The 14,933-nt window shown below is 43.9% G+C and overlaps 1 protein-coding gene across 1 annotated transcript in view; it reads right to left on the bottom strand.

Annotated features, from left to right (window-relative positions):
- Positions 1-14,576, bottom strand: part of iglon5 (IgLON family member 5) — a 90,937-nt gene extending 76,361 nt beyond the window's left edge. The window contains exon 1 of the mRNA XM_076106790.1: positions 13,910-14,576. Coding sequence (XP_075962905.1) covers positions 13,910-13,970 — 61 coding nt within the window. The 5' untranslated portion in view covers positions 13,971-14,576. The remainder of the gene's footprint in view (positions 1-13,909) is intronic.
- Positions 14,577-14,933: the final 357 nt, after the last annotated feature.

Raw genomic sequence — 14,933 nt, 5'->3', positions numbered from 1 at the left:
CATTTCAAAGTCTTGTTGTATTCAGACCTAATATAAGGTTTAATTGGGGAGACATACATTACAAACTAAAGACCGTCTTGCGATTAGATCACACCAGCCAAGATGCCAGATCGGGCCTAAAAACCTTCAATTGGACCACACCCATCTTCAAACTCAGCCTTCATTTTATCCTTAACTACACACCTTAACATTTTTGTGATACCAAATCGGGCCATGGACATAAAATAGAGACTGAGAGTACATGTTTGTATGAAGTGTGCTTTGTGAACAAAAAATGTATAACTAATGATTAACCATGACATTTACAATGTTTTAAATTGTACACAATTGAAAATATGCAAAAGCACAAGCAGGATCATAAACAGATTGACACGGTATGACAATGATTTTGTATTATTTTAATGTCAGAATTTGCATACTGTAGGTTTCGGGTACCCGTGTACCAATCTGATAACTTCTAACTGGTATCTCTGTAAGGTGACATCCACACGTGCATAAACACAGCTTTGATTAAGTGGTCTTTACTCTGACCCCAATCTTAGAAGAGCCCAGATTTGGCCTAATTCTGCGTTGTTTTTACACAGGTAATGTATGGCAAGGTTATCCGTCAACCCTGTGTAATTAACTGGCTGGCATGAAAATGCGCCTTTAGGATACCGTTAACCCGTGCTAGCCTTGCAAGGCTGTGCAAACACAGACTGAATACACCAGCAAACACACATCTGTGAATGGAGTGAGTGGGAGAGCAGAGAGAGGAAAATCCATTTCATGAATATTGGATTTCATTATGAGGGTGAAGAAACAGCTTTGCTGTGGATCATTCTTTAATGACCCAAAGTCCACATGCATGAATCTTTTAGTAGTGGCTGTCTGTTTGATATGGGGAAAGGACCAGGACAAAAGAGAGGGGAGAGCCGTTTCCCCTGTGGGTTTTGAAGCACCATGAGACGAGACTAAGGTTTGAGCACCTGGATCATGGACTCAGACATCTCGACAGGTTGGTTACCCTGTTGGAAAAACAGAAAGACGCCAAGTGGGACGCCAAGAAACAATTGATTTCTGGTCGAGATTGAATGTTTGTGTGAAATCTTACGACGTGACTTACTTTTGGATGCTTGAGGTTGGTCAATTTTCTTTGTTCGGGGTTTGTTTTTAAAATGAGAGAGAAAGCTTGCCGCTGAGAGCCTCTCCTTCCCTCCTCACTTTACTCGTCTCGTCTCTCGAGCCACTAGACTCCACCACCCTTTAGTTTGGTTTGTTGCTGGCAATATACAAACTCACCTTTCTGGACAGATTTAGCCCTGACCCAATTTTCCGAGAATGTGACAACAGATGTGGGAGTCCGATTTGTTTGCAACTCAAATCCAACATCCAGATATTTTCTTTGTGTCATATTTTGGCAACGGAAGGCTGTCATATTCAACACATTAAGTCCTAACATAGATTTATTTTCAGTCTAACCAAATTTTCCTTCGATCAATCGGTAACTCAGAGGTGATTCAACATTATGACGAGTACCTTGAAAGAACGCTGGCGAGAAATAAAGCTAACATGCCAGGGAACATGATGCAATCTAATATTAGTCTGCTGCTGAGTTGATGTGTCACCTTCAGTTATGTTGTAAAAAATCAAAGCAAATCTGTATTCAACGATACAATTCAGAATATCTGAATATCTTGCGTGTGCACAAGATCAAAAGCTTAAAGCCAATACTCAAAGAAATAAGCATATTATTAGTCACTTGTAATTACCTTAAATGCCACATGGGCATTGATTTTATTCATTTATTTTCCCGCAGTTTGAGGGAAAGCAAGTGTTTCCAGATTATGGAGCTACTTAAAATCCGCAGCTTCAACCGAAGTCGCAGGTGGAGTAACACAGGCATGAAATGAATGTGGCAACCAACCTGGCAGAGCTAATAAATAAAACAACCAACCACAGCCAGACACAGCCCTCCTTATGGTGTGCTTCTGTGTCAACCAACTCCATCTGACTCATCCATCCTTTATACAAGTACGGTCCATCCCAGGAGTAGCCTTACCCTGTCCAGCCCTGCCAAGTATTACCTCCTGTAATGCAGCATTCTTCTCTTACCATTTCCTTACATGCAGGAGCCATTACAGGTTCTGCCTCCACCTAAACCTTCTTTCAAACAGGATGAATCAGTTACCCAGAATCCATTGAATGACATCTTTACATCAGCTGTATGTAACCATGGGCGCCTGTGGGGTCTATCGAATTATTGAAACATGTGAAATTACAAATTTCATCTATGCAGTTTTTGGAATGAACAATTGTCCTTGTTCTATTAGTTCTTGCAACTGCCAACTCGCTATTTTGTCCTGGGTACGAAGTAAACAATGTCTCTCCTCACTAGCTTCCCATCAGCAACATTGCAATCTGTTGAAATTAGCGCCAAGCTGGAATCAATGCAATCAGGGATCAAGCCTGTGTTTTTGAAATTAATGGAAACTGTTTTATAGTATAACAATAAAGTTATAATAATCCTAATACCATATGAAATGTAAATCCTGTTTTCACATACATTTGCACAGGAATATTGCAAAATGTGTCGAGTTTTATCAAAGTGTGACTTTTAGTTACAGAGTAATGTGTATGGCTAGTTCCTGGTTCTAATGAGCGAAGTACCCGAGCAAACCATCGCTGTTTTTGTTTGTGAGTGACGGAAGACTGGGCAATAATTCAGCGTTACTGTATCTCAACTTTTTGGTGGAATTGGACCTTGACAATATGTTCATATTGGGTTTTCAATTAACAAAATGTTGAACAAGCCAAGTTAAATTAGAAATTAACAAAATGAAGTGGAAAGGTTTTCCTTTAGTGAAGCACTCTGTTAGATGGTATGCATAGAAGGGGAATACAATTACATTAGTTTATAGAAAAGTTTCCAGTCATTTGCCGTGTTGGAAAAGTATTTCAATTATTATTGTGATATTGCTAACAGTCACATTGCCCATGCCCTAGGTTGATTTCAGCACCATGCAGTTTATTCCCCAACACCTGCTGTGACATACCATTTACATGACAGACTATTACATGGTGTCATCCTTTAACGAGCAAGGCATGAATCAAGTTATTCCTATCGCTCCCTTTAAACCTGCTGCAAAGGGAGTATGTTACAGCGGGCACCGCAGCAGGGGAGCCACAGCTTTCATTACTTTATAAGTTGTGAAGATGTGGCGTTCCCCGGGGAATCGGGGCAGACTCAGAAGGTTGACGACACTGATGGTACTTTTTTTTATCACATATGGCCGTATCCCTGTAGGCATCCAGTTTCCCCTGAAAAAGCAAACAGATGGCCTAAGGTTGCGCGCTCGTGTCTTTAAGTATGAGCTGAGAGCAGGAAGTTGCATCGGTGTGAGTGGGCACAGTCAGAGGGCCAAGGGGGTCCCCGGGGCTGAGCACCGAAGCATAACTTATACAACACAAGTTGGCTGGGTTTTACATTATCATGATTGTGGCGCTACCGTAATGCAATTCTATCCAATTGCATGTTTGACTGTGTAATTGCTGTCCTCTGAATTGAAATGTTGCTTTTTCAAAGCCTCTGTATTTCAAAGCCATTCGGTCTATATGGCTTGACAACTTTGTGTCGCGCCATCTTTGTGTTCAGCTCGTGCAGCACACGTCTATAAAAGAGAATCTCTGCTCATTTAGAAGTCCCCGCTATAAGAAAAGAAACATCACTGCGCTGCATCAAACTGCGCTGTCAAAAATGCTGACAACGGACATCTATATACTTGAGGATAAAACCCCTTCTGTGATGAAGGGAGTAGAAATGAGGCATTAAATGACACACATTGGCTGAAGCATTTCTTATTCAGTGCATGATATCAAACATATTTGCTCAAGCGCATCATATTCAGCGCAATACCAAATTTAAGAGGCAAAACAGCCTTTAATCAAGTGCAATCAATTTCACATATGATGCCATTGCTTTGGCTGTCTAAAGTAATTGAACCTTAAGGCAACTCTCTTTCTACCATCATAACTCCTCTCATTAATTCCCCACACAAAACCAGTCCAGAAAAAAAAAATCTTATTAAAAGGAAAATCAATCGCACCAGCAGAAGTCCTTCCATCATTTTTGGATTAAAAAATTGAAATGCAATTATTTGCACAGGAGTCGATCAGCTGCTATCTTTCTTTTCTCTCTCCCGTCAAAAAAACAAACCTTAATAGAAGCCCAATGTCAATAAGGCTTGATCATGATGGATTCAAGAGGATCAATCACGTTGCCCTGATTGAGAAAACACCTGCACTGTCTGCCCCACATTTGTCATGTTTGATTTAGCTGCCTCCCTGCAGTATACAGATCAATACTGATTACAGCTGTCAAACCCTAAATAACAAACAAAGGTAACTGCAGGTTTGATAAAGCAGATATTTACGATAAATAGGCCAACATGGAGCTTCATGGCTGAATCGGGTTGTTTATCTTCTATGCTTCAGATATCGTCTGATTCAAATCTTTAATAAAGAGTCTTGCTCTGACAACAGCCTGATTTTCTTTTTATTGTTTTGCAAAACTATTTTTACTTCTCATGTTTTATTTGGTATTGGTGGCCTCTCGTCACGTCATCACTCAGTCTGTGTCTAGATTTGTATTACATAGTACCATTTAAAGGCATCTCTATCACTGACTTACTTTGCTAAAGTCGATCGTAGCAGAAATGCATCACCGTTTTTTTTGTTTTTTTTAAGGGTTGTGAAACCGGTTTAGTGGAACATAAATCAACAAATCCATTTCTATAATGTCAATGATTCCAATAACTCCCCGTGTCTCAAAGCACAGCAGTTTCTGTCAGGTATTGACTTGTCAGCGCAAATATGTTATATTAGAGTACCGTTGCCCAACATTAAGCAACTAATTGCCCTTTTCTGACCCCCTCATTATTCCCTAATGGAACTGGAGGTCTACTGGCCAGATAAAGGTCACATTGCTACAGTCAGTACCCCCTTGATGGGGGGAGAGTGTGATGTTTTGCTGCTGTGACAAAATTATTTCACAGTCTGAAGGGAGATTTAAAAAAAAAAAAAGTTGTTTTTATGTGATAACTCCATTGAGAACTTCCAGCACTATATTTGATGAGTATATCAAACATTAGCCCAGACAACTTTGGGAATATTTGGGGGTTTTGGCAATCATTTTCATTGATCTATTCAAATATGCTGTTGAAAAAACTGCTGCAACTAGGAGTACACCGCAGCTCAATAATGACGAGGAATGTTAACTGGAAAGTTGACTTGAATCTCTGGAATGATATTCTGCATTTTAATGAGTCTGGTTTGGCCAACTTCCTTTTCCAAACACATGAAAAGAGAAAAAAATATAATTAAAGTGAACCACTGCCACGAACGGCCTTGAAAGGTCTAAAAAAAAAAAATATTTTAAACAGATTTAAATAGACAAAATAACACTAACACATATATAAGAAACATATCACACACCAAATTAGACTAGCACTATCCACCTATATCCCTCCAATGAATAAAGGGACTCGAATGTGATTGAAACACAATTTAAAAACACACCATATCCTTGAAATGTCTTAAATATTGTAGGAGTTGAATATTGTGCGAAATAACCACCCCCATGCAGGTCCATGCACTCATGGAATTCCCCTCACTGCATTACAAAACTGGGAAGAGCAGCACAGGCTTTTAGCGTTATCCAACCCCACATCTAATTAGTGAAATATCATAACACAATAACACAGCAGCGTCTTCCACTAAACCCAATTAATGGTCTATTGCTGCACAAATGTTTGATGAAATCTCACCTAACATCCCAATTACTACATTAGCGCCACAATATCACAAATATGATATTTTGTTCAAAAGAAATCCCTGTGATCTTTTGCTTCAAAATGTGTGCAGCAGTTTTTAACGCCGCGGTGAAAGGAATCACTGAGGAACATTTTCTGCAAGTCCATTTATGGGCTGTCACAGCCAAATCTTTTGGTGAAATTCTGGTTAACTGAGTCTTACTGTCAGGATGTCTCGCTAATATGGACACTTTATTACAGGAAGATCCCACCGGCACCTTCACAGCCGGAGCTGGAGCCGCGTACCGGCCTTAAACGACAGGACAATTGTGGCATATCTCTAAATCGCAGCATAAGCTTACGACTGGAGGGCAACGACTACACGCCAAGTACCGACTTCCCACTGGTCATCGGCACAGTTTGTTTTCATAATCATGTAGCCTTCAAAATAGCGACCAAAACATGCAAAGTTCGCATTTGATTGCCGTGTGTGCTGGCAATTTTAAAGAGTGTCTAAATATAATGTTTTATGTAACCTGTGGTTTCTTGACAAGCTCCAAACCGCTCATTATGATGTGGGTGCACTGTGTGAGCGTCTTATTAGAGGTGTGCTGCCTCGCCGGAATGACTCCCTAACCAGTGGCATATCACATTAGCACCAGCTCCTTAATGCCGCAATATCACACAACAAGTGACCCTGAAACAATTTGACTACTCCCACTCACAGTGATATCACCCAAACGCAGGATAAAACCCGCCATGTTTTTGATTCCACCTAATCATCTGCCTGCAAAAATCGATCCATCTTGATCACTGCCTGTTGCGGGTCTTTGAATCCCTCCTCCTCTTCCTCCCTCACACCATCTGTCTCTCTTCCCCTCGCTTCCTCCCAGCAGCCCTGCTTCAATCATTTTTTCATAACTCCTCCATCTCTCCAGCCTGTCCACCCTCATAAGCGCTCTCTCTCTTTTATCCCCCGCTGCTTCTCACTCCCTGCATTAAACACGCACGCTGCATGTGAAGTGCGTCTTGTGTGTGCAAATTTTACGGCAGTGTGAGAACACATCGGCTAATGATCGGGGGCATAGTGGCATCGGCACTGGCCACGTCCGCAGCAGCAAACGCATTAGCCGTCTCAGTTGCTGACCGGCTCATTATCATTTAGATCTGCTCGCTGCACAAGCTACACACCCACACGGTATGTCGCCAACTCCTGACAAGAATTAGAATTATGTGAGAGATTCTTACACTCACTATTATGTAGTGCCAAAGTCCAGGGACCCAGCCGCTGGTGCGCCTTTTTTTTTTGTTTTTTTTTGTTCCCATGGCAGACAATGTTTGTATGTGCTGCTCGTTAGCACACCCTGTGTCGCTTCTCCACCCCTCACTCATGCCCTCTCTCTCTTGTCTATTTAAGTCTGGGACACAATTATCCCCATTCTCTGCCTCTCTCTTTCACCCTCCATCTCTCTCGCCCACTGTGAATGAGAGTCTGGAACACAATTACCCCTGTTCTCTCTCTCCCTTTCTTGCACTTTATCCATCCCTCCCTCCCTCCCTCCCTCTCTATCTATCCATCTATCTCTCTCTCCACCTCTTATGGCTTCAGGAGAAGTCTGTGAAGGGAGCAGCTGCTGAAATATTTATTGATCTGTTTTCCACAGTTTTATTTATTTCCCTCTCTTCGCTCTCGCCCTGCCTTCCCCTTTGCACAGACCCTGCAACACCTCCAGCACCACGAGATGTCAGAGGCGGTGGAGGGTCTGAGAATCCACAGCACGAAACCATTATTTAGCATTTGTTGCGCCCGGTAGTTTTACCTGTGTAAACAAAACAAGAGGCGCGAGGATGGTTATGACAGTAAATGTGAGAACAGCAGCAGCGTCGGCTACGGCGAGAACAGACGCGGCACGGATTGAGCCGTGAGACAGGTGGATTGTTTGGCATATTTTGATGCCGGCATCCTCTGCAGGGGGTTGTTTACAGGAAACGCCATGGTGCTGCTCTTTATATTTTTCAGCGTCAAGGAAGTTGTACACAACTGCAGGCTATTGATGTAGTAGTAGTCATGGCAACAATACCCTGAGCAATTAGAATTACAACGGCGACAGTGTTGGCACCGGACTTAATGGATTCACTGATGAATCTGACGTTATCTCCGCTTTATTAAAGGGCTTCCGTGCTGTCGCGTGACCCCGTGGTAAATATCAGCGGAGTTAACCGGGAGTTTTGAGGTTACTCCAACTGCGAGCAATCCAGCAGTCGTTTGAAACTAATGTTTTTTTCCAGCCTTCTGTTGTAGCACAAATGATTAAACTTCCACACACACACACACGAGGGAAGGGTCACACACATAAACACATGCACACACTGAGACACAAAAAGCTAAGTCCCATCACCAGGCATGGCCTGAATTAGTGCCTAAGCCTTTTCCATTGATTTGCCGGCGAGCTCCTTGTCTTTTGGTAATGAGGACAGGGAGAGAAGCGGGACCCTCGTTCCTCCCGGCTCCCCTAGGACAAGCCGCCCGCACTAATCTGAATTGTGTTTCCAATGATGCTAACTCCCTGGCACAAAAAAGACTAGAAGGAAGAGGAACAGAGGGGAAAAAATCACATGGCGCTCTCTCTCCAGTATTCATTCCCCTTAAATGTGTAACATCTGCACATCACCAAACAAGAAAACATCTTTTTCTCTCTCACTCTTTTTTCCCTGCAGATAGCTCAATCTGCAGTGTGGACTGAAGCCTTGGAAACCAAAGGGAGGTCATTTGCACTGTGCTGAGACTTATTGATCTCTTCTTCAATGGCGTTCATATGAAGAAAATCGAAGAGTTTTTAATATCCACGATTATGTATGTATGTATATACTGTATGTGTATATGTCCCCTTGTCTCCTTCATGGCTGGGCTCCTTTGACTTTCCATTGATTTACCGCTCACACCTTTAGAGGGGAAAATGTTGAAATTCATCTTCCCAGTGGCCCATGTAAAGGTACTATTCCACAGTGTATGCATGCATACGTTTATTTCTCTGTGAGGGCTCTCTCTGTGTGTGTGTGTGTGTGTGTGTGTGTGTGTGTGTGCCTGCGTGGGCAGTGGTTGATGCAAGTACACGAGCTGCCACTTATTCCTGCCTCTACAGCCACTCTGCTCCCTCTTGAATGATCCTTCCCCTGCATTAAATAAAACATAGCCTTTTTTTTCTATTTGTTAAAGTGATAACCCGAAGCCAGCCTTCATATTCACACCCGGACCGACGCAGGTCTTTGAGCTGGGACTGGGACGCTGGGAGGTTGTAACGAAGCAAATTACTACAGTAATTAAACACACCTGTCCCGGGTTGAGTGCCGTCCTAGTTCCTTTTCCATTGCACCAAACTCCATATATTATAACTATAATTATAATTGCAAACAAGCCTTGCTGTAATCATTATTTATGACACTGACACTATGTGTAATTGCCAACCCCCCGAACCAATATGTGAGGCCCAGTGAAGTGTTTATCAAAAGCGACAGGAGAAATCTCAAGGGCGGCGAGGTGGTGCCGCGGCCGCCTACCGTCCGCAGCAACACTGTGGCTATAGCCTCATCCTCAAAGGATTTGAACCTGTGACCTCTCAGTCGCCGCTCTGGCCAGATAGCTGATAACACTATGAGATGCAGAGTTCAGCTTCAGCCTGGCAGGTCACGGGGTCACCAGCTCAGGGGTTATTCATCTCTGTCTATCCTGTAATTGGAAACGCTGCAAAATCCACGAAGTGAGGGCATGATAATGAATACAATTCAACATTCCCCTCGGTCCTGGTCGTTTAGTGTTGCTACTGATACCTACCACCCCTTAAAGAAGACAGTTTAAACTGCTTCCTTTAGGCTGGAGGAACATCCTCTCCTGAACAAAGTGCAATAGATTCAAACATTTTTTTTTTTAGAAGCCCACTTTCCTGTAGTTACCAAAAAGACCCGATATTATTTATTTGTTTACTAGTTCTTAACTGTTTTCATTTATTTTTACAAATGTATCTTTACTTCTTTTGTTGTTTTTTATTGTGCGTCATTCTTATTGTGTGACTGTTGGTTCACTGATTGCACTTTTACCGTATACTGTTATTCGTATACAACCCACATAATTGTGGGCCAGGTTGGCAAGGCTGCCGCTATGGAAGTCAGGTGACGTAGTATAAAGATACAGTCTGCATAAGGAGGATGTCGAGGGGGATGGACGGGTCAAACATAAACAGGACTTTCACCCGGGACACTGATCGCACATGCTGCTGGAAATTTGTAAAAGAACGCATGAAAAAATGAGAAAGAACTTTTTCGTCAGATATTAGATCCCTTGCATGATGATTGGTTGGTTTTGACCCATGCTGCGATCCAAATGTCCCATGAGTTACAATAATGACTGAACTGAACAGGTTGTATCTTACAGGCCTTGATGTGGTTCCTTAACACCTTGAAATCCAATGACAATACTGTGAGTGGTTGTTACAGTAGGAATGACATGATTATTTGCATTGTATTCAAAAGGCTGAAGTTACGGTACAATAGCTGTTTCAATTCTATATTAGTGTGGGTTGTAATTTAAGTCAGATAATCAAAGTGATTCTACTGAATCTTGCTATTTTAACTCTTTTCAAGAACTACATTTTCCAAGTGCTTCTGCTGCTTAAAGATGACATCTCAAGATTGTTCTCATTCGCTAATGCTCTTACCATAATAGCACCTATTTACTTCGCTACACAAAACAGTGGAATATATCAATAATAAACCAAATTCAAAACACGCCTCACTACTGCTTTTCAGTACACCATTGCTTTATTCAACCATGCTGTCTTTGTCAGGTTGACTACGTGTTTTGATTTTGATGTAACCATTAATTCTAATGATGTTTCCATACAACACCAATTTTGTTTTTACATCACAGCACCTGTCTCTGCCAGTCCTAGGTCAAAACGCAGCTAGATTTTCTTAAGGTTACTATCACTAGGAATAGCACCACAGGCCCCCACACAGCAGCTAGAGAAATAGAGAAAAGTGAAACCCGAGGGAAAAACGTTCAGACCGCAGACCCACTCCAGGCTGGTTAAACCTCCAACCCTTGTCCCCCAGGCTCTTGAGACCAAATCCAGGCCCTCTCACTCCAACACTTGCAGATAAATAAAAACCCGCCAAAATGGCAGGGCATTTCTAAGCCAAACATGGAGAACAACAGCACACAGAAACCATGGATTTCAAACGGAGAGAGAAAAAGCAGAGTCCCCTCCAGAATAAGAGCGCAAGGCATCTGTTGATGCTGGCATCTCTATTCTCTTCATCTCCAAGCCAAGACTGGTGATCCAGTTGAGTGTGTGTGTGTGTGTGTGTGTGTGTGTGTGTGTGTGTGTGTGTGTGTGTGTCTGAGGGGGCAGGGACGATGGAGGGTGGCTACGTGCTAACATGTGCGCTGCGCATTGACCCCACTTGGCCCCCCATATGTTGCTGAAACAAGAAGGACGGCGTGCGACAGCGCGACCCCACCTGTTTTCACCGTGTTCCATCCTTGAACACTTCCTGTTAGCAGAACCTCCATCACAGCGGTGCATGTGGGTGAGAAGACCCATCTGTAGACTGTTTTACATTAGTGACAAACGTGCAGCATACAGTACAGTGTGAGGGGGTTATTCCCTGCAATAACTGGATACTGTAAGGCAGAAATATGCTTCCTAAATATCTAAATATTGCATTATCTTTGATATGTAACCTTAAACGTCCTCTGCTGTGAACTTATCTAGCCCCGAAAGCAGAAACAATTTCTCTTGTCATCTTCACTTTTCACGAAATCAATGACGGCATTATTCTCATTATCCGATCTTGCAGGTTTCTGTCACAACAGAAATCCTTTGAGCGGAGGGTAAATTGTTTAATTTCGTGTGGAGGTGTGTGTGTGTGTGGATACACTCACAGCCTTAATGTTTCATAAGCCTCACAGTGTCTGTTCTCATAGATGAAATGGGTTTTGATTTATTTTCAGACAGCTTGTGTGCCAGAAATACATAGATGATATTTTACTGCATGTATGAGTGGGCGCTTGGATGTTCACCTTTCTAGAGTTCAGGTACTCAAAGGGGGAATAAATGTGGAAGGGAAACAGCATGCCAGGAGCTGGCCATTGCACCCATGGAGTGGATTGTACATTCACACGGCAAGCCCGTCGCAAACCTTTGAATAGCCTAATTGTGTTCCGCAGCAAAGAAAAAAGCCCTTTTTTCAACCTGGTTGGCATGCCATTGTACCGGTCTGAAACACATTTTACTAGTTGTTTCTGAGGGTACATGGAAGATGTAATGGTGCTCTCTCTTAATAAATGTGTTGTGCATTATGCCAAGTGGCTAGATGAGTGATAATCTCTGTCAAGAAGGAGAAATGCCTTTTAGGCTAATAAAATACTGTACACGTCATTCAAGGGAATAAGTCTTATTCCTCGTTAACCAGGCAATAACAACTCGCACACAATCTGCTAAACAACGGCGGTGAAGCATTTAAGCGACCAAACTGGCCTGCCTCTCAGAGGCACAGACACAAAGGATTATTTCACTGCTGCATGATTTATCGAGCAGCGGACGGTGCCCTTTTAACAGCCATGTTCTTCCTTTTATAATGCATGGCTTTCTACTTCTAAAAGACCGACGTGCTGTGGACCTACAGCAACTCAAAGCAGCAGGCGGGATCCCTCTCAACGGGATGAATCTGCTTCAGATGTGCACAACTCCCATCAATATCCAATCATTCCTCAACTGCGGCTTACATGATTGGTCACACCTTCACGTCGCAAACCCCCCCCCCCCCCCCCCCCCCCATAGGTTACAAATTCCCGAGCAGTAGTGAGACTCGGTATGGCTTTGTTTGCGCGGTGCTGAACCCATTGCGCTTGTGTGCTGTGTACGTCCTGCAGGGCCGGCCGTCTGCTCTCTGCCTGGTGTGGAGAAGGGGCTTGCTGTGGCAAGCCAACCATGACCAGCTGGGCTCTCCTGCCCACATTGAGCGCAGGAGCAGGAGGCTACAGCCCGTCTGCATCTGCACATTGTTAACCTCGCATCTTATTGCACTGACACATCAATTATTGTTATTAAGGGCCAGAATAATTTATTTATATACTGATTTCCCACAGGATGAAGGCAGGACTAATTGAGCCAGGTGTGTGTGTATGTGTGTGCGTGTGTGTGTGTGTGTGTGTGTGTGTGTTCATGCTAGATGGGCAAGGAGTACATGGTGAGAATGCCGTGCGCAACTAATATATGGTGGGACCTCCCATAGCATGGAGAGAGTATTAGGAGGTCGATGGATTTTAAATATTCCCTGGTCAGCGTTCCCCGTGGACGACAACAACATAACAACACTGTCTGTGTGTGTTATTAACAATGAAGCGGTTTAAAATGCCAACTGAATCTTCTGGTTGGGCAAGTTATCTCGACACTGTAAATGAGCAGATGAATGAAGTGTGTCCGTCCCTTTTGTTGAGCTGTAGGGAAGATGTTTTACGCCAGCGATAAAAGAGGATGAATTTAAGCTTCACTACCCAGTGCATGTTTTGTCCAACTGCCCATCTTTCTCAATTTGTCTCTCTCGACCTTGGTTTTGAAGAGAGAGAGAGAGCGAGAGATAGAGAGAGAGAGAGAACAAAACACTGGTTTTCTCTCCTGAGTCTCTCTGCATTGCTTCTACCCGTACTTAAACCCCACCACCACCACCCACAACCCCCCTCTTTGCGCTGCTGGTGCGTCGTGTGCGTGGGATACCAGGCCATTCAAGTCACGTAAAGGAATGTTCACAGAAGACTGGGGATGCGAGTTTTTTTTGTCATAGTAAACATCTTAACATGCATCACTCGTTGCTTACACTGAACCACGAGGTTGGCTTGGAGATGAACCAGGCGCTGCGCTCGCACGCACGCAATCACGCGCACACGCACACATACAGCATCGCAGTGGCACAGCAGACACGCGTGATTCACAGGCAGGTAGATCATTAGTATTCACCTCCACAACCTGCTTTCAGAAAATGAAAGGCGAACATACATGCGTCGTGGCGCAGCAGCACACGGGGCCGTCAGCGCGTCGCTAAAGTAGCTCGTAAGAACTTACCTTTCGACAGCAGAACCAGGATCAAACCGGCAAACGCGTTCCGCAAGAGAGGGCAGCCCATGATGGAGTTCTGATTGATTTTCTGCTTGTTTTTGCAGCCTCGGTATTCCTCCTTTGTGGTGCCGTTGCGGGGACTCTGTTTCCCTTATTAATAAAAAAAAAAACCGAACCAGTGGATGAATATCAACAGCAATAGTCCAACGCTTCTTCTACATGTGACTGGACGAAAACATCAGTTTTATCCACTTGACTTTTCCTTCTGATGACCGGAGAGAGAGGCAAAGGCGGCTGTTTGTCTTCTCCTGTGCAGACTCTGTCAGCCAGAAAAAAAATATCAGAGCCGAAAAAAAACAAATATCCTGAACACTTAGTTTGGCTCTCAGTGCCTTGAAGGAAAAATATTTAGAGAAAAGGCATGGGAGGGAAATGTTCAATGTAAACTGTCCAATGACGCGACCAAAAAATAACCTTTTTTGTTGTTGTTGTTGTCAGCGAACAAGACTGGTTCTGCGCGTCCTAGCCGGTCGTAAATCGCCACTTGAGCTTAATTAGCCTGCTCCCGCGTCTCTCTGTTGGTATGCAGCGCGTCTCGTCGCTCCGCACTCAGCGCGTCGCAGGGAGCAGCAGCGGATGCGAAGCGCACAAGAAACGGCTTGATTGACAGTTCAAGGAGAGACCCTTTCTCCCAATCACCGGCCCCAAGGAAGGAGGCGGGATTTACGATTACACCGATGTCCCGCTCGGAGAGGCCGGCCGAGGAGTCTCACCGGCCAATCGGAGCCGCGCGATGGGTGGGTGGGGGGGGGGGGGGGGGGGAGAGGGGGGAGGAGGTGAGCGCGAGGCGAAGCACGGCGCGGTGATAATGCAATGTGATTTATAGCGAGTTCGGTGTTGCTGCAGTACTCAGAGAAAAACATTCCACAGGGGGACAGGCGGGAATAATAACTACAGGGTGAGTGAGGGGCAGGGGGAGCCATATGGGGTTTTGGAGACGATCGCCTAAATGAAAACAGAACGAGGTAGA

The sequence above is a fragment of the Anarhichas minor genome, unplaced genomic scaffold, assembly GCF_050575085.1.
Source record: "Anarhichas minor isolate MPS153535 unplaced genomic scaffold, ASM5057508v1 ptg000035l, whole genome shotgun sequence".
NCBI classification, from domain to species: Eukaryota; Metazoa; Chordata; class Actinopteri; order Perciformes; family Anarhichadidae; genus Anarhichas; species Anarhichas minor.
Note: the sequence above shows the minus strand (reverse complement) of the source record. Positions and strands in the feature narration are given on the sequence as shown.